At 32.4% G+C, this 23603-nt stretch overlaps 2 protein-coding genes across 4 annotated transcripts; both read left to right on the plus strand.

Annotated features, from left to right (window-relative positions):
* Positions 1–5206: 5206 nt before the first annotated feature.
* Positions 5207–13597, plus strand: LOC141813467 (zinc finger A20 and AN1 domain-containing stress-associated protein 9-like). 2 transcript variants are annotated; one of them, XM_074701435.1, is made up of 2 exons: positions 5207–5297; positions 5717–6438. In XM_074701435.1, exon 2 carries the CDS (start codon positions 5823–5825, stop codon positions 6327–6329), a length of 507 nt encoding a protein of 168 aa, XP_074557536.1. In that variant the 5' UTR covers positions 5207–5297; positions 5717–5822; the 3' UTR covers positions 6330–6438. The 2 variants fall into 2 exon arrangements, with proteins under 2 accessions (XP_074557536.1, XP_074557537.1); XM_074701436.1 differs by lacking the exon at positions 5717–6438 and adding an exon at positions 12966–13597 and having other exon boundaries at positions 5221–5297.
* Positions 12468–21899, plus strand: LOC141813465 (zinc finger A20 and AN1 domain-containing stress-associated protein 9-like). Of its 2 annotated transcripts, none has more exons than XM_074701434.1 (2): positions 12468–12556; positions 21108–21899. In XM_074701434.1, the coding sequence occupies exon 2, from the start codon at positions 21188–21190 to the stop codon at positions 21692–21694; it is 507 nt and encodes a 168-aa protein (XP_074557535.1). In that variant the 5' UTR covers positions 12468–12556; positions 21108–21187; the 3' UTR covers positions 21695–21899. The 2 variants fall into 2 exon arrangements, with proteins under 2 accessions (XP_074557535.1, XP_074557534.1); XM_074701433.1 differs by lacking the exon at positions 12468–12556 and adding an exon at positions 20340–20429.
* Positions 21900–23603: the final 1704 nt, after the last annotated feature.

Consider the following 23603-nt stretch of genomic DNA (forward strand, 5'->3'; position numbering starts at 1 on the left):
TACCAGATCAAGTATAATGCATCATACTTTTGCACTCTAGCACACCTTATCTGTTGGCAAATTAGACAACTGTGTTACAAGTAAGATAGCCTGACACATGTTATAGGAGATGGCCTGTCTTTATTCAAGTGTTTTAGAACTTCAGAATGAAAATTGCAAACTCATGCTCAAGTACCCTTTTCAGCTGATGACTATGTACTTCATTCTTTATGATGAAGTTCAAAAAGAATGAGCTCAACAGAATTTTATGGGGTCAAGTATTTTGCTGGCTGTGTTTTCATTCATCGCAAGTTTTGGTTCTTCGTCGCCGTAAATAGGAATATTGAAAATAGAATTTTTTTTAATTTGAAAAAAATGTAATGGGCGAACGACGGGAATTGAACCCGCACATGGTGGATTCACAATCCACTGCCTTGATCCACTTGGCTACATCCGCCCCTTTTCTAGCTAAAGGATTTTATCTTTTTTCCATTCATCATTATTGTATTTATTCTGACCTCCATACTTAACTTAGATCGAGATATTGGACATAGAATGCCAATCTTTAAAATAAAAAATGTAAAAAAAAAAGGAGTAATACACTGTGACATGACACGTTCACTAAAAAAAAACCCTTTTGTAGCTAATCATTTATCGGCAAAAATTGAAAAACTCAACACGAGGGAAGAGAAAGAAATAATAGTAACTTGGTCTCGGGCATCTACCATTATACCCACAATGATTGGCCATACAATCGCTATTCATAATGGAAAGGAACATTTACCTATTTATAAAGGAGTTGGTGCCATGTTCATATGCTTTCATGCTGCTAGCAAAGAAAATGCTAAAAGCTGAACAGTGAGCTTTCAACAAAAGTTCAAATGGTTAGACAGTTATGTTGCACTCTTGAGACTGAACTTTTGGTAAGTTGTCCAGAAATTTAGAAGAATTTGACACGATCACCTCGAGTGATGGTTATGATGGGTGAAGTTATTACTTGCCTGTGAGGATAACATCCACGAAAGTTAGACTATATCATTCAGCAGAAGTTACAAAAGCTATTGTTTTCCAGGGAATAATACTTCAACAATATGTGATACGCGAGCATTAATATAAGAAAAAATGACTCAGACATTCTACCAGATCAAGTATAATGCATCATACTTTTGCACTCTAGCACACCTTATCTGTTGGCAAATTAGACAACTTAACTGTGTTACAAGTAAGATAGCCTGACACATGTTGAAGGAGATGGCCTGTCTTTATTCAAGTGTTTTAGAACTTCAGAATGAAAATTGCAAACTCATGCTCAAGTACCCTTTTCAGCTGATGACTATGAGCTTCATTCTTTATGATGAAGTTCAAAAAGAATGAGCTCAACAGAATTTATGGGTCAAGTATTTTGCTGGCTGTGTTTTCATTCATCGCAAGTTTTGGTGCACTCATTGAACATGAGGCTCATTGTTGGTTGACTTCTTGAAATATTTTGAAGCCATTGGGGCATGTCAAAAAGAAGATATATTTGAATGAAGACAGTTCTCAAGGCTTTTTTCCCCTTTCTAGAAACTTTGAGGAATATATGAGCAGAGTCATGCATTCATGATCGCAAAATTTCCATCATGCTTGGATTTTCTTTGGGAGTTTGGATTGTGCAAATTCATTTGCTTTTGCAAAACGAAAAATTGCTGGCTTGGACAGTCAAACCATAATGAGCAGATCCACGCATTCAGGATTGTGCAGATTTAAGCTGCCTTACTGGACGTCTGTGAAGGGAGAATCAAAAGTTGGTTCATCTCTTTGCCTGTTGAATGTGATGTTGGCTCATATCTTTTCTGCTCGAATTTTTCCATGGATATCTATCTCTAGCCTTTACTTGAGTTTACGGAGGAATGGCAGGAGTTCCTGATTAAGAGTTTTGTAAATTGTTATGAGATTTATCTTTTGTTTAAGGATTCTTTCTATTTCTTATCATCCCATTTGTATTTTTGCCTTTCAAAATGATGGAATAATACATCAACTATAGTTTTTTTTTTCTTTAAAGATTTACTTGAGTTGGCTCATATCATGGTGTTATCTAGTACTATAATGATGAGCTAATGGAATTGTGCTAGGAGATGGATCTCTTTTATGATCTAAAGCAAGGATGTTTGTTTGGTGGTCGGCAGTCGCGATTGGCCAGGTGAGCTCGAGCTTGCGGCCACAATGTTGTGAACTCGCAACGGCCACTAACTTGTAGTCTCTCGACCGCTAGAGCCATCGATTTGGATTAGGCTCGCCGTCTGCTGAATAATTTAAACCACAAGTATGCGGAGTCACCGCGAGCGGGTTGAGAAAATTTATTTATTTATTTTTTAAATTTAAAATTAAAAGAGAAAATTTAATGAAATAGTGAGTTTGATTCATCGAAATCACAATCCAAATTTAAAATTTACAACTTGATCCGTTCAAATTATAATTTAAATTTAAAATTTTTAATATTTTTAATATTTTTTATTTTTTGACAGATGCGAGTTTGTGGCCTTGCCGCTTACTATGACTGCGGAGAGATTGGCCATGGTCTCATCGTTAGTTTGCAATGAGGCTGGATGAGTGCGAATTTGTGGTGAAGCCACGACTTGCGTGGTCTCACCGTAAACTTGCGGCAATCAATTTTTTGATGTTCGAGATGAAGATTCATTCGCAGTCGAAATTTGTTGTTCTTGTAATCGAAAATTTTGTTTTGCCTTATTTGGGGTGGACTAAAAAATGAATCAAAAAATATTTCTTTGATGGATTTGAAATTTGTCCGTCAATTATTTTTTAATAGACAAATAAAGAAAAATATTTTAATATCTCATACAATTTATCCTTTTTTAATTGGTGCTTCAAAGCGTGCAAATCTGACTATTATAATAAATAAGTTTCTAAAAGATGATTTATAGCGTTTTAAGAGATGAGATGGTTGGCATTAAAATAAATTTACAATCATAAGCAAACAACCAATAATTTTAATCTATGGTTTGATTTTCAATTACGGTGCACTATAAGAGATTTCTAGATTTATCCTGATGATCGATCAAAAATTTTTATAGTATTAGGCCGATCACCTAGGATTTTGATTCAAAAAATCAGATACGTGAGTCATACAAAAAAAATCGAGCATAATAATAATAATAATAATAATAATAATATAACAATAATAATAATAATAATAATAATAATAATAATAATAATAATAATAATAACAAAAATAATAAAGCACACCAATGTTAGCATGCTAAGAAAGTCCATTATCTTTTCTTTCTAAAGTTGAATAAATCTATTATATTTTTTTTACAAGATAAGCAATGAAGATTTAAGTTAAGATCACAAAAAGAGAGTTGAAAATGTAAATACAGATAAGTTTAAATGTGTGCTCATATATCTTACACTACTTTTATAGCTTTCTAATTTATCAATCTATTATCAATCAATTGATTGGATCCATCGTCAGTTAACTGGTTTTTCATAGCAATACTTTCAGTCAATCAATGACTACAGTAGTCGACTATCTCTTATAGTTCTTAGGTCATCCAATAATTATTATGTATGATCATTATAACTTTTTTACTATGTTATAAATTAATTAAAATTTATTATTAGACTGCTGACTCATATCAGTTAACTATTTGACTAATTCAATCATGAACATAATTATTTCTATTTGTTAGTTCATCAATTTAAATTGATTGTCTAATCAACTCAACCACCAACTAACTAAAACTATTTTCAATCAACTATAATCATCCTATTAGTCAACTATTTGCCTAAGTTGAAGACTACCTTTTCCTAGATACAACTCTCACTCACTTAAAAATTTACCTTCCAACTCATCTTCACCATGAGATTATCTCTCATTAAGTTACCCATCTAATGGATGCATCTAACCCTTTTTATTTCATATGTCATCTTAACTCTTCATCTATTAAGCTCGTCTCTCATTCAATTAAGATGCACTTTCATCCTTCTTATCCCATAATTTGTTAGATGTCTCATAATATTCTTCTCTGATCTCTAACAGACCTTGAGCCATTGAGCCATCATCAAGTGTCTATATATTTAAATGAAGCCCCTGCACAACTTCATACCCATAGATATAATTATGATTTTAACTTGAATCTTTTGTTCAAATACCAAAACTTAAAATTAACCACAAATGGCACAATTTCGTTAATGAACCCTATCATACTTAGGGAAACTTGTTGGAAAATACAAGGTAAATCATCAAATTACAAATTGGAGATAGAGAGGGAGGATCTCTCAATTACTAGTGCCAATAGATGCCAAGAAAGATATAACCCCTAAACTATTTAATGAACAATTGAAGTTATTAAGTGAGATTTAATGTTTTATGCTCAATGAGATGAATCAGGAGGTCTATCTATTCTGCTTCATAATTCCATTTTAGAAACTTCACTAGTCCATTCTTCAAGTCTCTTCTCTACCACAAAATTCTAAGATCTTAAACTTCTTCCAAATTACTTACAAACCACCACCATGAACTACTTACAAAGGTAATGTAGGAGGTTATGATAATAGGTTGTGCACTATTATTTAAGGAATTATAGTGTATGTTTTAATATATTAGTTAGATAATTTTTCTTCTACTTCATCTACTGGGCAAATTCAAAGTACAATTTATTCACATTCGAGAATTGATTTTTAGAATATTCCGATCCTAACGGATGATCGGTATCATACTTTTTTTAAATTTCTGAAATATATTGTGTCTTGGGTGAGATTTGGAAGCCACCCTACCTTTAATCATCGCACCATAGCCCTAAACGTTAATTATTCACAATATTTATGGAACTTTACACGATTTGTAATCATCAAATCAAATCAGACTTAACCAAGTTTATTTTGTTAATGTTTAATAAATTATTTATTTTAATTAAGATGTTAGCAAATCAATTACTAATTTCTGAACCCGGTCAAGCCAAAAAAATTCCCTTTTTGGCTTTAACGAATTCTGGATTTTTTTTAAACAAATCAACAAATTTATAATTCAAACCATTAACAGATTTTTTTTTTAAAGTATACCTGATTCCTACCTCCGATAGTTTCGGTGCCTGAGAAACAGTAACCAATAATAATAAAGGTATGAATGGATCGATTAAGCACGTGAGGTTAATATATGATCTTTATTCCCCAAATATGTGCTATAAAACCCCTACCCCTTCTCCAACTCCTCTCCATCTCGTGCTCTCTTGTCTCAGTTCGGCCTTCGATTTGGTGGAGGCGATCGCGTCTTCGACCATCTTTGGCTTGCTATTTCGCTTCGATCGGCTCAGCTTCTGGTAATTCTTGTCTCTGTCTCTCGATTGAGTTTCAAAGATATGACCTTTTCGTGCTTTTACCGGGATTGGGATAGCGTTTATTTTTCTTTGGATTCGAGATAGGATTCCTCTTTTTGGTTCCATGGAGGGATTTGGTTGCCTTCTGGATTTTGGAAGGAGATTCAACCAAAGTTCCTTGTAGAATTCGTCTCTTTTTTTTCCTTGTAAATTTAAGGCTATCTTGTTAATGTTGTGTTTTTCTTTTCAAGGATCAACATCCTAGCGGGATCTTTCCTTTTCTCTGTGTTTTTGTTAATTGAGAGATCTACAAGCTGAAGATTGGAATTTTTTTCCTATTCCCCTTCTTTTTGGATTTTGGTTGCCATCTATTTGGTCTTGTTGAGTTCCTACTTCTGAATTGAATTCTTATTCTTCCACAGATCCTATTGAAACCATCTCTTCCATCGTTTGAACAGCTAGCCTTATCGATTCTTTGATTTTGCCTCACCAAAATCAGAGGAGAAAAAGTAAGATCTTCGAGTCTGAATGGCGCAAGAGAGCTGGAAAAAGGATATCGAACAAACTGACTGCGAAACCCCAGAAGCCCCCATTTTATGTGCAAACAAATGTGGGTTTTTTGGAACTGCCATGAACAATAACCTCTGCTCCAAATGCTACAAGGATATTGCCATGAAACATAAGTCGATGGTTTCATCCCCTATTACACAAGTGGAGAAACCGAAGATTGTTCCTTCTTCTTCTGTGCAGATCATCCACACTGAAGGTTCGAGTAAAGTGGAGGGGCTAAGTGAGCCCAAGGTTGTCGATGATCAACTGATGGGCTTGTTGAAGAAGCAACCGTCTAACCGATGCGCCCAATGTCAGAAAAAGATAGGTTTACTTGGCTTCACATGCCGGTGTGGCGGCGCCTTCTGTTCCTCTCATAGGTACTCTGAGACACATGAATGTTCAGTTGACTACAAGGCTGCTGGCCGTGTGGTGGTAGCCAAAGAGAATCCTGTTGTGATGGCAAAGAAGTTGGAGAAAATTTGAAGTTATTGTTGTTCTTGAATGGGGATACAAAGGCATGTTCCCATGCGAATCAGATAGTCTAGTCTTTATGAAAGCGAGTATTGAAGTGCTTTATTCTTCAAATTGAAGATGGTGGTGTGCTTTTGATGTAAAAAAAGAAACTTTTCAAATGACATCATTTCAAAAATATATGACTACGTGGTAGCTATGGGCTTCTGTCATATCATTATTAATATATAACATAGGATTACGATCATATGTATTTGACAAGTTTTGAGTATATAATTTTTAATTTTCAACAAATTTCATGCTGAAATCTCTGTTTCTTTTTTGAAATATCTAGGCTCTATTAACATTTATTATTTTGAGGATCAAATAGGAGGATAAGACTCTATGTAATAGACTTAATATGTTTAATCCTTTTGGCCTAATTGCTTTTCCTATGAGTAAATACAATTTTAAAGAGGTAATAACCCGACAATAGCGAAATTTTTTTGTTGCAACGCTACTCCTAGCGCTTCTCGAATCACACGAATAGAGCTTGGACGATTTTTTGAGCACGAGAATGAAGATGATTGTTTGTAAGTATTGTATTCTGAGCTCGGTCGTTGAAACACTTTTATATAATTTTATTGGTCAACTGTGTAGGGTCCTTAAGGATGTCTGTATCTCCACAATAGCATGATATTGTCCACTTTGGACTTAAGCCCTCATGGTTTTGTTCTTGGGCTCTCCCCAAAAGGCCTCATGCCAGAGATATTTTCCATTCTTTTAAACCCATGATCTTTCCCATGTGTTTTAGATGTGGGACTATGTTTGCATTTTTGCAACCCAACAATTCCCCCCCCCCTCAAACAAAGGACCACAGACCCCCCTCAAACGGAAAGCCTCCGTTTGATGTCTGAATCTTCGACCCACCAGGACTTCCTGTCCCTCGGTCCACCCTGACCTACTAGGACTTCCTGCCCAGCCGCAACCAGGACTTCCTGCCCAGCCGCAACCAGGACTTCATGCCCCTCGGTCTACCCGACCTACTAGGACTTTCTGCCCTGCCGCAACCAGGACTTCATGCCCCTCGGTCTACCCGACCTACTAGGACTTCCTGCCCGGTGTCTGGTCCTCTTGATTCAAACACGGGAGCCCCTACTTCCTTTGTTTTTAAGGTTCAACCCACGTGGTTAGATCCGGATCATGGCTCATCCGGCGGTTAGTCCGGTGAAGAGTGGCCTCGCTCTGATACCAATTGTAGGGTCCCCAAGGATGTCTGTATCTCCACAATAGCATGATATTGTCCACTTTGGACCTAAGCCCTCATGGTTTTGTTCTTGGGCTCTCCCCAAAAGGCCTCATGCCAATGTAGATACTTTCCAGTCAGTGCTTGATTTCTGAGTTTTCTGATCAATTGACTTCCATATTGATTGACCAAATCCAATCTTTCCTTTCTTGTATTGATCCGATCAGATCGAACCTCAATTTCCTTTTAGGTCGGGTCGACTAATCCATGTATTAGTCAACCGATCCCGTTCTTTCCATTAGAGCTCGGATCGTATCTAGTTTGACCTTACTCTTCTATCTGGTCAACCGAACCTCCTTGTTCGGTGGATTGAACCATTCGATCGATGAAATACTCTACAAGATATGGTTAGCACAATAGTAATAATAATATTCCTACAAAACAGAGTTAGCAATATAAAATAGTGTAATAGTAGTGTAAAATAATGTTGACGACATTGTACTTAGGTTGACCAAAATCCGTTGGTCCATCGACTTATGGTCGATCAAAAATTTTATTTTGGTTGCCCTAATCCACTAATCACATTTGCTTAGAGTTCACTCCTCTAAGACTTCTCATTACCTAGGGTTTACTCCCCTTGGAGTTTTTCTCTTGCCAAGCATCCGTTAAACCTTGATTTGCTTGGGGTTTTCCTTTGCTAGACATCCGATCATCCTTGATTTGTTTAGACCTTTTCCTTTGCTAGAAATCCGGTCAACTTGACTTGTCTGGACTTTTCTGTTGCCAAGCATCCGATCAACCTTAATCTGCTTAGACTTTCCCCTTTGCCAACTATCCTATCAACCTTGACCTGGCTAAACTCTTTTCCTTTGTTAGTCACCTGGTCAACTTTGACCTAACTAGACTTTTCCATTGCTAGTTATTCGATCAACCTTGACCTAACTAGACTTCTCACTTGACTATCAAACATCTCGTCAACATTAACCTATATTGTCTTTTTTCAAGCATCTAGTTAACCTTGTCTTGCTTGAATTCTTTCACCAACTTGGTCAACCTTGACCAACTCCCTTGGCCAACCTTGACCATCCTCCCATTAAACATATTGTCAAATAAATATCAAAATTCTAAAGGTTGATTGCACCAACAATTTCAACCCGTAAAATAGTGGTGTTTAACATTATATTTCAGTGCCACTATAGTGTTGAACTTTCTATTGTGGTGTTAGAATATAAATTGTAGCACCACTGTGAAGATAAATTTTCTATTGTGATGCTAGAATATAAATTCTAGCACTACATTACTACTTTTCAAAATCCAACACCATGGTGGTGCTGATGATTTAAATTCAACATCATATTGATACTGAACTATTCTACCACCACAATAATTTATTGCTTGGTGTTGAATTTTTTAAATGCAGTACCATCTTCGATATAACTCAACACCATATTGTTCCTCATATTTTTAAAACCAATGCCATAGTTTTTCAAATTTATCATATATGTTGGGTGCTAATCTTTACAACTAGCACCACAATGGTGTTGATCCTTGGAAATCAACACTACTATTTTCTAATTTCTAAAAACATTGGTTCTAATTTTGCAAAACCAACACCACTATTTTAAAATTTTTATCATACGTGCCAATTGACACGACCCATAACTTCATGGAAGGGGCTCACAACTAGGATTGCATATCATATCTACCTTCTCTACACTCACCTCTTCCATTTCATGAAATTTTTTTAAAAATCCAAATCCTTTAGGTCCATCAATGGATTTCTATCAAAACTCATTGATGGACTTAACAAGCTCTGATTGGACTCATTCCAAGTCCAATAGATTTGTATAGTGCCCCGAAGTCCAAATATGTCCTCACTTATCACCTGAAGGCATTCCCAATAGTGTTCAAAAGATTTTTAAAGTTTTAGACTTTGTTTCAATTAACACTGACTCATAACTTCATTTACGAGGCTCAGAATTAGACTTCCACACCATAACTACCTTGTCTACACCACTTTAAGTACATGTCTATTTTTTAGAAATGTAAATTCCCTAAGTCCATCAATGGGTTTCGATCAAAACTCATTGATAAACTTAACAAGCTTTGATCGGACCCATTCCAAGTATGTTAGGTTTCTACAATGCACCTGAGTCCAAATATACCCTGAGTTATTAGCTTGAAGGCATTTCCAGCATTCTTCTCTGACCTTTATTGGACCTCGACTATCAAGTCATCATCAAGTATCCATGTGTATTTCAACGAAGCTACTGCACAACTTTATACACAGATACAATTATAATTTTAACTTCAACTTTTTGCTCAAGTATCAAAACTTTTTTTATAATCAACTATTTTGTTTAAAATAAACTTATCTAGACTGTCGGCTTGCACTAATCGAGTAATAAACCCTATCATACTTAAGGAAACTTGTAGGAAAATACAAGGTAAAAGGTATAAACCCCAAACTATTTAATGAACAATTGAAGTTATTAAAAAGAGATTTATTGGTTTATGCTTGATGAGATGAATCAAGGGCATATCTATTCTGTTTCATAATTCCATTTTGGACCATTTTAGAAACTTCACTAGTCCATTCTTCATGTTTCAACTTCATAAAAGATTTGGATATCTTAAACTTCTTCTAAATTACTCGCAAAGCACCACCACAAACTACTATGACGGTAATGTAGTAGGTTGTGGCATGTGATAATATGTTGTGCATGATTATTCGAGGCAACTATTTTTTTTATTGTTGATTTTGATAATAAGTAGATGACCTTCGTTGGATAATGTCATAGTACAACTTATATATATCTTGAAACTAGCCTCTAAAATATTCATTTATAGTGGGATTTGAATTTTGATCATGTTAGTTGTTCCTCATTGAAATAATGAGTTAACTAGTTCATATACATAGTAAAGTGTTTCTCAAGAGAGGATTAGCAAATATATCCTATGTTTTTAATTGCTTTGATTTATTACAAATTATTTTTATTGTTCTTTTCAAGATCTCCAATATGATATTTACTTCATGTTAAAAAAAAATGGATAGTCAATGAAGGAAATTAAATCCTGTATTAACAAATAGACAAATTTCACTAAAAAAATAAATCAAAATTTCTCTTATTTGTTTCTCATCATTGTTGACAATATTTATGGAACTTTAAGGGGGCATTTAGTTGGAGGTTATCATTGATAACCTTAGTTATCTGTCTAAAGTTATCAACAATAACCTTATTTGGTTTAGGTTATAATCGATTCTCAAATAATACAATATCACCGTCACATCATCAAATGGGTTATAATCCGAGAATGTGATTACCTTGACAGCCTAAGATTTTTTACAATTCCATAGGTTAACAAAAAATTTTTTTCATGATTATCCTTCAATTTTAAAACTCAATTAATTGAATATATTAAGAAATCTAATTAAAACTGAGTTAATTAATTTAATAAAATTTAATTTAAAATTTTATAAATTTAAAAAGATAATTTATTTTAAATTTTTAAAAAAATTGATAAATATATTATTAATTTAATGAATTATTTTATTAAATAATTATTTTAATGAATGATTTATTAAAAAATATATAAATTTATGTTAAATTTAAAAAAATAAAATTAATAAATGATATTTATTAATTTAATAAATTATTTTATTAAAATAATTATTTTAATGAATTATTTTATTAAAATAAAATTAATGAAATATATTTATTAATTTAACAAATTATTTTATTAAAATAATTTATTTTAATGAATTATTTTTAAATATATATAAATTTCATTTAAATTTCAAACAATCAAATTAACGAAATATTTTATTAAAATAATTATTTTAATGAATTATTTTATTAAAAAATATAAATTGATGTTAAATTTTAAAAAATAAATTAATAAATGATGTTTATTAATTTAATAAATTATTTTATTAAAATAAAATTAATGAATTATATTTATTAATTTAATAAATTATTTTATTAAAATAATTATTTTAACAAATTATTTTTTTAAATATATATAAATTTATTTTAAATTTTAAAAAATAAAATTAATGAATTATATTTATTAATTTAATGATTTATTTTATTAAAATAATTATTTTAATAAATTATTTTATTAAATATATATAAATTAATTTTAAATTTTTTTAAAAAAATAAATAAATTATATTTATTTTTTGATATATTATTAATTTATTATCATCATTAATATTATTAATATTAATATTATTAATTTAGTTTAATTTATTTGAATCAAGGGTAATATAGTAAATATCAAACTCGTTATGTTTTATTCTCTCCAAATAAATAAGTTGAACCAAACAATATTAGATTTTATTTTGTACCTCTATAGCCTTGGTTATATAATTACCTGATAATTAGGTAATCAAAGTTATATATGATAACTTATTTGAATCAAACGACTTGATGATTACAAATCATTTAAGGTGCGTTGGATTTTTTTTTTAAGAAAAAGAATCAAACGCACCTTAAATGATTTGTAATCATCAAGTCAGACTTAAACACGTTTATTTTATTTATCTTAAGTAAATTAGTTATTTTAATTAAGATGTGATATCAAGCCAAAAAAAAAAAAAAATTTCCCTTTTTTGGTTGTAACGAATTGACCAATTTTTCTAGATTTTTTTTTAACAAACCAACAAATTTTATAATTCAAACCCTTAACAGATTTTTTAAAGATTTTAAGGACAAGCATACCTAATTCCTACCACCAATAGTTTCGGTGACCGGGCAACAATTCACCAGTAATAATAATGGTATTGTCTGGGTAATTGTAGTACGTAAGTATTTGATCTTTTAATCCTCATCATGGGAAACCGGACGAAGTGCTCAAAATCGTGCTATAAAAACCCTTAACCCTTCTCCAATTCCTCCATATCTCGTTCTCTCTTGTCTCAGTTCCGCCTTCGATTTATTGGAGGCGATCGCGTCTGCGACCATCTTTTGGCTTGCTATTTCGCTTCGATCGTCTGAGCTTTTGATTATTGGTAATTCTTGTCTCTGTCTTCTTCAAAGATACGATCTTTTCGTGCTTTTTCCAAGATTGAGATAGCGTTTATTCTTCTATGGATTCGAGATAGGATTCCTCTTTTTGGTTCCATGGAGGGATTTGGTTGCCCTCTGGATTTTGGAAGGAGGTTCAACCAAAGTTCCTTGTAGAATTCGTCTCTTTTTTTTCCTAGTAAATTTAAGGCTATCTTGTTAATGTTGTGTTTTTCTTTTCAAGGATCAAGATTCTAGAGGGATCTTTCCTTTTCTCTGTGTCTTTGTTAATTGAGAGATCTACAAGCTGAAGATTGGAATTTGTTACTATTCCCCTTCTTTTTGGATTTTGGTTGCCATCTAATTGGTCTTGTTGAGTTCCTACTTCTGAATTGAATTCTTATTCTTCCACAGATCCTATTGAAACCATCTCTTCCATCGTTTGAACAGCTAGCCTCTTCGATTCTTTGATTTTGCCTCACCAAAAATCAGAGGAGAAAAAGTAAGATCTTGGAGTCTGAATGGCGCAAGAGAGCTGGAAAAAGGATACCGAACAAACTGACTGCGAAACCCCTGAAGTCCCCATTTTATGTGCAAACAAATGTGGGTTTTTTGGAACTGCCATGAACAATAACCTCTGCTCCAAATGCTACAAGGATTTTGCCATGAAACATAAGTCAATGGTTTCTTCCCCTATTACACAAGTGGAGAAACCGAAGATTGTTCCATCTTCTTCTGTGCAGATCAACCACACTGAAGGTTCGAGTAAAGTGGATGGGCAAAGTGAGCCCAAGGTTGTCGATGATCAACTGAAGGGCTTGTTGAAGAAGCAACCGGCTAACCGATGTGCCCAATGTCAGAAAAAGATAGGTTTACTTGGCTTCACATGCCGGTGTGGCGGCGCCTTCTGTTCCTCTCATAGGTACTCTGAGGCACATGAATGCTCAATTGACTACAAGGCTGCTGGTCGTGTGGTGTTAGCCAAAGAGAATCCTGTTGTGATGGCAAAGAAGTTGGAGAAAATATGAAGTTATTGTTGTTCTTGAATGGGGATACAAAGGCATGTTCTGATGCGAATCAAATAGCCAAGTCTTTATGAAAGCGAGTATTGAAGTGCTTTATTCAAAAAAAAAATGATAAATTCCAATCAATCGCATTGATTCAATCCCTGGGGGTGATGCCCGGTCCTACGGAAGTTTCCCACCGGCCACCAGGGTAAATCAGGAAGCACACGTAGCGGCCAACCCAGATGCCTGGATAGACTTATTCTAATAGCCCCTTCAAAATATTATCTTTTAGAATATGCTATTTGTTATTAATTTAGATAATGTCAGATTTATTAATTATCCGTTATTAGATTTATTAATATTTTTATATTGACTTCGTATTGTCATTGGATTATAAATAGAGTCATTATGTAATCTTTTGGGACAAGCAATAAAGTAATAAAAGTAATAATGCAAGTTATTTTGATTAATCAATTCTATTGATTATTGGAGGTCAATCCCCTCGAAGTGATCGTTTATCCTCCTTCTATTTTCTTCTCTTTCATTTTCCGTGAGATAGGACACGGGTTCCTATCAACTTGGTATCAGAGCAAGGTTGATTTCATATTATGACAAATTGGAGATCCTATGAAGATGAATTCCTTTGTTGGCAAAGTAGAGATCCTAACGGATTTATTTCTAAAGCAGAAAGATATTTTATTCTACACAACACCTCAAATGATTCGAAGGTCGAAGTAGCTTCTTTGCATCAGGATGGAGAGGTTCTCCGATGGTATCAATTATATATATCATGTCATGGATCTACACTATGGGAAGAGTTTGCAGATGATCTTCTAACTCGTTTTGCACCTCAAGAATATAATAATGCAGATGAAAAATTATCCAAAATTCAACAGATCACCACGGTAACAGAATATCATACTCGCTTTCTTCGACTCTTTAATGAAACTCGTAATTGGTCAAAACGAAGATTGCTGAATACTTTTATTGAATGACTTCATCTTAACATCCAAAAAGAGGTGAAGACACGCTATCCTGGCACTATAAAAGCTGCATTATCCTTTGCACGAATTCAAGAAGAGAAAATCAATGAGGAAGCGCGAAGAAATGATGAGTGGCACCGAAGTCATCAATATACACAAAGGAGAATATTGATGGATGAACCAATAGAGGATCCAAAAGAAAAAGATGATATCAATGAAGAAAAAATACAAGAAAGACAAGATGTCATTATGATAAAATCAATTTGTGTATCAGAAGAATTACAATCTTCACAAACAATAAAGGAAAGAGAATTCATTGAACAACAACGAGATAGTTACAGAGACAATATATATGAGGAGCTAAATTCTGTGACACCCATAATTGAAGTCATTGAATCTACAACAATCTCTACTTCTGTCATTCTAGTGAACGAAGCGATTATGCCCTGTCATCTTCAACAACATCCGATAAATCATTGAGTCAAGACCCGACGTAAGGCTAAACGAAGAAAAAGAAAGCATTGACACGTTCATAAATTTTCAATGAAGACCAAAAGGAAATTTTCAAATTTAAGAAGGAATTATAAAAGGTCATATGTCTTCTCAAAAGAAGATTTCAATCGGTGCACAATAAAAAGTTATTTTATATAAATCATCGAAAGAAAAAGAAGAAGAAGAAAAAGATCAACCTTGAAGACAAGGTTGTTTTGAAGGACAGTGGAATGATACGACCCTTCGATGGATTTATTCAAATGAATCCTTCAAACTTTATCTTTAATTTTATTTTTTAGATAAGTTTTATTTTAGACTTTTTCTCTTATTTTTTAGATAAGTTTTTTATTAGACTTTTTCTCTTGAAAAGACATCTTTATGTGCCTATTTAAAGAGACGTTATGTAAACCTTAAGGAGATAATGAAGCAATAATGTAATTTATTTTGATTAATCAATTCTATTGATTATTGGAGGTCGATCCCCTCGAAGTGATCGTTTATCCCCCTTCTATTTCCTTTCTTCCATTTTCCATGAGATAGGACATCTAGCCTGAGGAATACGTTTCCGAGCGTTCCAGTCATGCATTGTGTTTCCAGTTTGCTTTTTGGCTATCTTTGCTAGAGATTCTACGTGGAAATAAAATAGATCTTGATCATGAGTCGGTCATGTTCGAGTATTCTGTGTATTTCTTGTGTATACTACTAAAATAAAAGGTTGGTCACAGTGCTCACGATTGCTTTTCCCAATTTTAAAGAGGTAATAACCCAACAATGGCTGCAACGCTTCCTTGTTCGAATAGAGATTGAACTATTCGATCGACAAAATACTCTACAAGATATGGTTAGCACAATAGTAATAATAATATTCCTACAAAACAGAGTTAGCAATATAAAATAGTGTAATAGTAGTGTAAAATAATGTTGAACGATTAAACATTGTACTTATGGTTTAGTAATAATAATATTCCTACCAAAACCCATTGGTCCATCGACTTATGGTCGATCAAAAATTTTATTTTGGTCGCCCTAATCCACTAATCACATTTGCTTAGAGTTCACTCCTCTAAGACTTCTCACTACCTAGGATTTACTCCCCTTGGAGTTTTTCTCTTGCCAAACATCCATTAAACCTTGATTTGCTTGGGGTTTTTCCTTTGCTAGGCATCCGATCATCCTTGATTTGTTTAGACCTTTTCCTTTGCTAAAAATCTGGTCAACTTGACTTGTCTGGACTTTTCTGTTGCCAAGCATCCGGTCAACCTTAATCTGCTTAGACTTTCCCCTTTGCCAACCATCCTATCAACCTTGACCTGGCTAGACTCTTTTCCTTTGTTAGTCATCTGGTCAACTTTGACCTAACTAGACTTTTCCATTGCTAGTTATTCGATCAATCTTAACCTAACTAGACTTCTCACTTGACTATCAAACATCTCGTCAACATTAACCTATATTATCTTTTTTCAAGCATCTAGTTAACCTTGTCTTGCTTGAATTCTTTCACCAACTTGGTCAACCTTGACCAACTCCCTTGGCCAACCTTGACCATCCTCCCATTAAACATATTGTCAAATAAATATCAAAATTCTAAAGGTTGATTGCACCAACAATTTCAACCCGTAAAATAGTGGTGTTTAACATTATATTTCAGTGCCACTATAGTGTTGAACTTTCTATTGTGGTGTTAGAATATAAATTCTAGCACCACTGTGAAGATAAATTTTCTATTGTGGTGCTAGAATATAAATTCTAGCACTACATTACTACTTTTCAAAATCCAACACCATGGTGGTGCTGATGATTTAAATTCAACATCATATTGATACTGAACTATTCTACCACCACAATAATTTATTGCTTGGTGTTGAATTTTTAAATTCAGTACCATCTTCGATATAACTCAACACCATATTGTTCCTCATATTTTTAAAACCAATGCCATAGTTTTTCAAATTTATCATATATGTTGGGTGCTAATCTTTACAACTAGCACCACAATGGTGTTGATCCTTGGAAATCAACACTACTATTTTCTAATTTCTAAAAACATTGGTTCTAATTTTGCAAAACCAACACCACTGTTTTAAAATTTTTATCATACGTGCCAATTGACACGACCCATAACTTCATGGAAGGGGCTCACAACTAGGATTGCACATCATATCTACCTTCTCTACACTCACCTCTTCCATTTCATGAAATTTTTTTAAAAATCCAAATCCCTTAGGTCCATCAATGGATTTCTATCAAAATTCATTGATGGACTTAGCAAGCTCTAATTGGACTCATTCCAAGTTTGATAGATTTGTATAGTGCCCCGAAGTCCAAATATGTCCTCACTTATCGCCTGAAGGCATTCGCAATAGTGTTCAAAAGATTTTTAAAGTTTTAGACTTTGTTTCAATTAACACTGACTCATAACTTCATTTACAAGGCTCAGAATTAGACTTCCACACCATAACTACCTTGTCTACGCCACTTTAAGTACATGTCTATTTTTTAGAAATGTAAATTCCCTAAGTCCATCAATGTTAGGTTTCGATCAAAACTCATTGATAAACTTAACAAGCTTTGATCGGACCCATTCCAAGTATGTTAGGTTTCTACAATGCACCTGAGTCCAAATATACCCTGAGTTATTAGCTTGAAGGCATTTCCAGCATTCTTCTCTGACCTTTATTGGACCTCGACTATCAAGTCATCATCAAGTATCCATGTGTATTTCAACGAAGCTACTGCACAACTTTATACACAGATACAATTATAATTTTAACTTCAACTTTTTGCTAAGTATCAAAACTTTTTTTATAATCAACTATTTTGTTTAAAATAAACTTATCTAGACTGTCGGCTTGCACTAATCGAGTAATAAACCCTATCATACTTAAGGAAACTTGTAGGAAAATACAAGGTAAAAGGTATAAACCCCAAACTATTTAATGAACAATTGAAGTTATTAAAAAGAGATTTATTGGTTTATGCTTGATGAGATGAATCAAGGGCATATCTATTCTGTTTCATAATTCCATTTTGGACCATTTTAGAAACTTCACTAGTCCATTCTTCATGTTTCAACTTCATAAAAGATTTGGATATCTTAAACTTCTTCTAAATTACTCGCAAAGCACCACCACAAACTACTATGAAGGTAATGTAGTAGGTTGTGGCATGTGATAATATGTTGTGCATGATTATTCGAGGCACTATTTTTTTTATTGTTGATTTTGATAATAAGTAGATGACCTTCCTTGGATAATGTCATAGTACAACTTATATATATCTTGAAACTGGCCTCTAAAATATTCATTTATAGTGGGATTTGAATTTTGATCATGTTAGTTGTTCCTCATTGAAATAATGAGTTAACTAGTTCATATACATAGTAAAGTGTTTCTCAAGAGAGGATTAGCAAATATATCCTATGTTTTTAATTGCTTTGATTTATTACAAATTATTTTTATTGTTCTTTTCAAGATCTCCAATATGATATTTACTCCATGTTAAAAAAAATGGATAGTCAATGAAGGAAATTAAATCCTGTGTTAACAAATAGACAAATTTCACTAAAAAAATAAATCAAATTTTCTCTTATTTGTTTCCCATCATTGTTGACAATATTTATGGAACTTTAAGGGGGCATTTAGTTGGAGGTTATCATTGATAACCTTAGTTATTTGTTTAAAATTATCAACAATAACCTTATTTGATTCAGGTTATGATCGATTCTCAAATAATATAATATCACCGTCACATCATCAAATGGGTTATAACTCGAGAATGTGATTACCTTGGCAGCCTAAGATTTTTTACAATTCCAAGGTTAACGAAAATTTTTTTCATGATTATCCTTTAATTTTAAAACTCAATTAATTGAATATATTGTGAAATCTAATTAAAACTAAGTTAATTAATTTAATAAATTTTAATTTAAAATTTTATAAATTTAAAAAGATAATTTATTTTAAATTTAAAAAAATAAAATTAATAAATTATATTTATTAATTTAATGAATTATTTTATTAAATAATTATTTTAATGAATGATTTATTAAAATATATATAAATTTATGTTAAATTTAAAAAAATAAAATTAATAAATGATATTTATTAATTTAATAAATTATTTTATTAAAATAATTATTTTAATGAATTATTTTATTAAAATAAAATTAATGAAATATATTTATTAATTTAACAAATTATTTTATTAAAATAATTTATTTTAATGAATTATTTTTAAATATATATATATTTCATTTAAATTTCAAACAATCAAATTAACGAAATATTTTATTAAAATAATTATTTTAATGAATTATTTTATTAAAAAATATAAATTGATGTTAAATTTTAAAAAATAAATTAATAAATGATGTTTATTAATTTAATAAATTATTTTATTAAAATAAAATTAATGAATTATATTTATTAATTTAATAAATTATTTTATTAAAATAATTATTTTAACAAATTATTTTTTTAAATATATATAAATTTATTTTAAATTTTAAAAAATAAAATTAATGAATTATATTGATTAATTTAATAATTTATTTTATTAAAATAATTATTTTAATAAATTATTTTATTAAATATATATAAATTAATTTTAAATTTTTAAAAAAATATAAATAAATTATATTTATTTTTTGATATATTATTAATTTATTATCATCATTAATATTATTAATATTAATATTATTAATTTAGTTTAATTTATTTGAATCAAGGGTAATATAGTAAATATTAAACTCGTTATGTTTTATTCTTTCCAAATAAATAAGTTGAATCAAATAATATTAGGTTTTATTTTGTACCTCTATAGCCTTGATTATATAATTACTTGATAATCAGATAATTAAAATTATATATGATAACTTAGTTTGAATCAAACGCACCTTAAATGATTTGTAATCATCAAGTCAGACTTAAACAATTTTATTTTATTAATCTTAAGTAAATTAGTTATTTTAATTAAGATGTGATCAAATCAAGCCAAAAAAAATTTCCCTGTTTTTGGTTGTAACGAATTGACCAATTTTTCTAGATTTTTTTTTAACAAACCAACAAATTTATAATTCAAACCCTTAACAGATTTTTTAAAGATTTTAAGGACAAGCATACCTAATTCCTACCACCAATAGTTTCGGTGCAACAATTCACCAGTAATAATAATGGTATTGTCTGGGAAATTGTAGTACGTAAGTATTTGATCTTTTAATCCTCATCATGGGAAACCGGACGAAGTGCTCAAAATCGTGCTATAAAAACCCTTACCCCTTCTCCAATATCTCGTTCTCTCTTGTCTCAGTTCCGCTTTCGATTTAGTGGAGGCGATCGCGTCTTCGACCATCTTCTGGCTTGCTATTTCGCTTCGATCGTCTGAGCTTTTGATTATTGGTAATTCTTGTCTCTGTCTTCTTCAAAGATACGATCTTTTCGTGCTTTTTCCAAGATTGAGATAGCGTTTATTCTTCTATGGATTCGAGATAGGATTCCTCTTTTTGGTTCCATGGAGGGATTTGGTTGCCTTCTGGATTTTGGAAGGGGATTTAACCAAAGTTCTTTGAATTGTAAAATTCGCCTTTTTTCCTTGTAAATTTAAGGTTATCTTGTTAATTTTGTGTTTTTCTTTTCAAGGATCAAGATGCTAGCGGGATCTTTCCTTTTCTTTGTTTCTTTGTTAATTGAGAGATCTACAAGCTGAAGATTGGAATTTGTTCCTATTCCCCTTCGTTTTGGATTTTGGTTGCCATCTAATTGGTCTTGTTGAGTTCCTACTTCTGGATTGAATTCATATTCTTCCGCAGATCGTTTCATATGTATGGTATTCTTCTGTGCTAATATTGTTCTATATTCCATCAAAATATGAAACTCTCTTTTATTTGTGCTCAATTTGGTCCTTATTTCCCCTTTCTTTTGTTCGCTGTTTTACCTTGATCGATGTTGATCATCTTTTTGATATTTTGTTATGATAATGTTGTTATGATCTGGTTATCCTTTTCAAAAGATTTTTTTGCGATAATTACTTAAATTTTTATCATGATGGTGGATTCTTGACTGCTATTGTAATTGTAGGTACTACAGGAATATCTTGGACCTGCCTCTCGATTTTGCCTCACCAAAAATCAGAGAAAAAGTAAGATCTTCGAGTCTGAATGGCGCAAGAGAGCTGGAAAAAGGATACCGAACAAACTGACTGCGAAACCCCTGAAGTCCCCATTTTATGTGCAAACAAATGTGGGTTTTTTGGAACTGCCATGAACAATAACCTCTGCTCCAAATGCTACAAGGATATTGCCATGAAACATAAGTCAATGGTTTCTTCCCCTATTACAGAAGTGGAGAGACCGAAGATTGTTCCATCTTCTTCTGTGCAGATCAACCACACTGAAGGTTCGAGTAAAGTGGAGGGGCTAAGTGAGCCCAAGGTTGTCGATGATCAACTGAAGGGCTTGTTGAAGAAGCAACCGGCTAACCGATGCGCCCAATGTCAGAAAAAGATAGGTTTACTTGGCTTCACATGCCGGTGTGGCGGCACCTTCTGTTCCTCTCATAGGTACTCTGAGGCACATGAATGCTCAATTGACTACAAGGCTGCTGGTCGTGTGGTGTTAGCCAAAGAGAATCCTGTTGTGATGGCAAAGAAGTTGGAGAAAATTTGAAGTTATTGTTGTCCTTGAATGGGGATACAAAGGCATGTTCCAATGCGAATCAGATAGTCTAGCAAGTCTTTATGAAAGCGAGTATTGAAGTGCTTTATTCTTCGAATTGAAGATGGTGGTTTGCCTTTGATGTAAAAAGAAACTCTATCAAATGTATGGGTTTAACCCTGTTTAAGTCTCGTGGGAAAATATGAATATTTTCATAGATTATGGGGTGTGATAGCGTAGATAGTTTTTTTTAAAAATAATAATAAGTGTGACTAGAAAAACCCTATGTATTAATATATAACATAGCATTTCGATTGTATGTATTTAACAAGTTTTGAGCATACGATTTCTAATTTTCAACAAATTTCATCTCTGTTTCTTTTTTGGGGATTTGCATGATTTCATGGATGAAAAAGCTTGGTCTCATGTAAATTGCTTGTCGTTATTTATTTTGCTTCTAATAGTTTATCTGTTGTCTTTCTACAAAATACTTTCTTAAGTTTTCGAATCATTGTTTCATTCTCATTTGAAATATCTCTGCCTCTTTAACATTCATTATTTGTAGGGTAAAAGCAGCTTAGTCCTTAAATAATATTTTCAACATTTTAGAGTTATAAGTGTGTGTTATATCTAAAGTCATGAATCTGAAGAAGTTCATAATGTTTTAAATTTTAATCATAAGTTTATATATAATAAATACTTTTCAAATATTTTGTAGTTAAAATTTAAGACAGTGAACTTTTTTAGATACTATTTTGTAGTTAAAACAATCTTTAACATGCAGTTACCGATTCCATCATAATATCCTTTTGCCTAATTGCTTTCCCTACGGGTAAACACAGTTTTAAAGAGGTAATAAACCAACAATAGTGAGAATTAAGCGAGCAGCTAAACAAATGATATACACTAAGCATCTCATCTCCCTGAAAAACAATCATTCCCGACCCACTTCATATGCTATGCAATTACTCAAATGATTGTGCCCTATTTATAATATACCTAAAGATGGTGAAAGTGGACAAGGAGACCTATTCTTAAAGAAAAAAAAGGTTAATATTAAACTAGTAGTACACAGCTTCATCTGCTCCAGGGAATATGCTATGTTCTATCAACTATCCTTGTTTTCAGGCCTAACTCACACTACATAATGATTACTAAAAGGTTTTATATTTTGTACGATCACAACTGGCCGTTTGTTCTTGGGTTTAGAATTAGCATCCTCCAAATTCTATCAACTGAGCTGACACTGAATAATATTCTCAAGGGATACCAAACAAAAAAGTTTGGAATGCTCAAACAAAAGTAGTTTGGAATGCTCAATCGATAGGGGGAATAAATGTGTTCGAATGGATTGTTTGAAGAAGGGTGGAGTATTTCAAGTTTCCAATTGTCTAAAGCTACTAACGTTGGATTGTGATAGAATTAGATGACCTCTATCTACATTATTTAGCTTTATCATTCATCTCCTTATCTATCTACATTATTAAACTGTGGACCAAAAATAGAGTATGTCTATCTAGCACCATCTTGGGTTTATCTACATTATTAAACCGTGAACCCTTACAATGTTGAATTGTAAGGGTCGTTTAACTATGTTGCAAGCAAAGTGGGGAGCTCAAAAGATCAGATTTAGCACAGGGAACTCAGAGCATTAGAGGAGAGAGTTTGAGTAGTTCACCTCAGGGAGCTTAGAGTAGAGAGCTTGGGGAGCTCCTTCCAATGAAATCGATGACTATAAATCTCCAGGTGTCAGAGTGTTGGCATGCCAACTTGATGAAAGGGGTCGACAACCTGCCAATCTCCTGTTAAGGGTCGGTCCTCTGATCCCAATTCTGCGTATGTGTTGGTACGAGTGCTAAATTATAGTAGAGCCATAGAGGCATGACCTCCTATGAATTAAAAAAAAATGTTCTTTTAATTT

This window comes from Curcuma longa, chromosome 20 (assembly GCF_044706935.1).
Source record: "Curcuma longa cultivar G26 ecotype Majalengka, Jawa Barat chromosome 20, ITB_CL_G26_1.1, whole genome shotgun sequence".
Classification (NCBI taxonomy): Eukaryota; Viridiplantae; Streptophyta; class Magnoliopsida; order Zingiberales; family Zingiberaceae; genus Curcuma; species Curcuma longa.

Coding starts and splice junctions, on each gene's coding strand:
- LOC141813467 (XM_074701435.1), top strand. CDS start 5,823: ATGGCGCAAGAGAGCTGGAAAAAGGATATCGAACAAACTGACTGCGAA.
- LOC141813465 (XM_074701434.1), top strand. CDS start 21,188: ATGGCGCAAGAGAGCTGGAAAAAGGATACCGAACAAACTGACTGCGAA.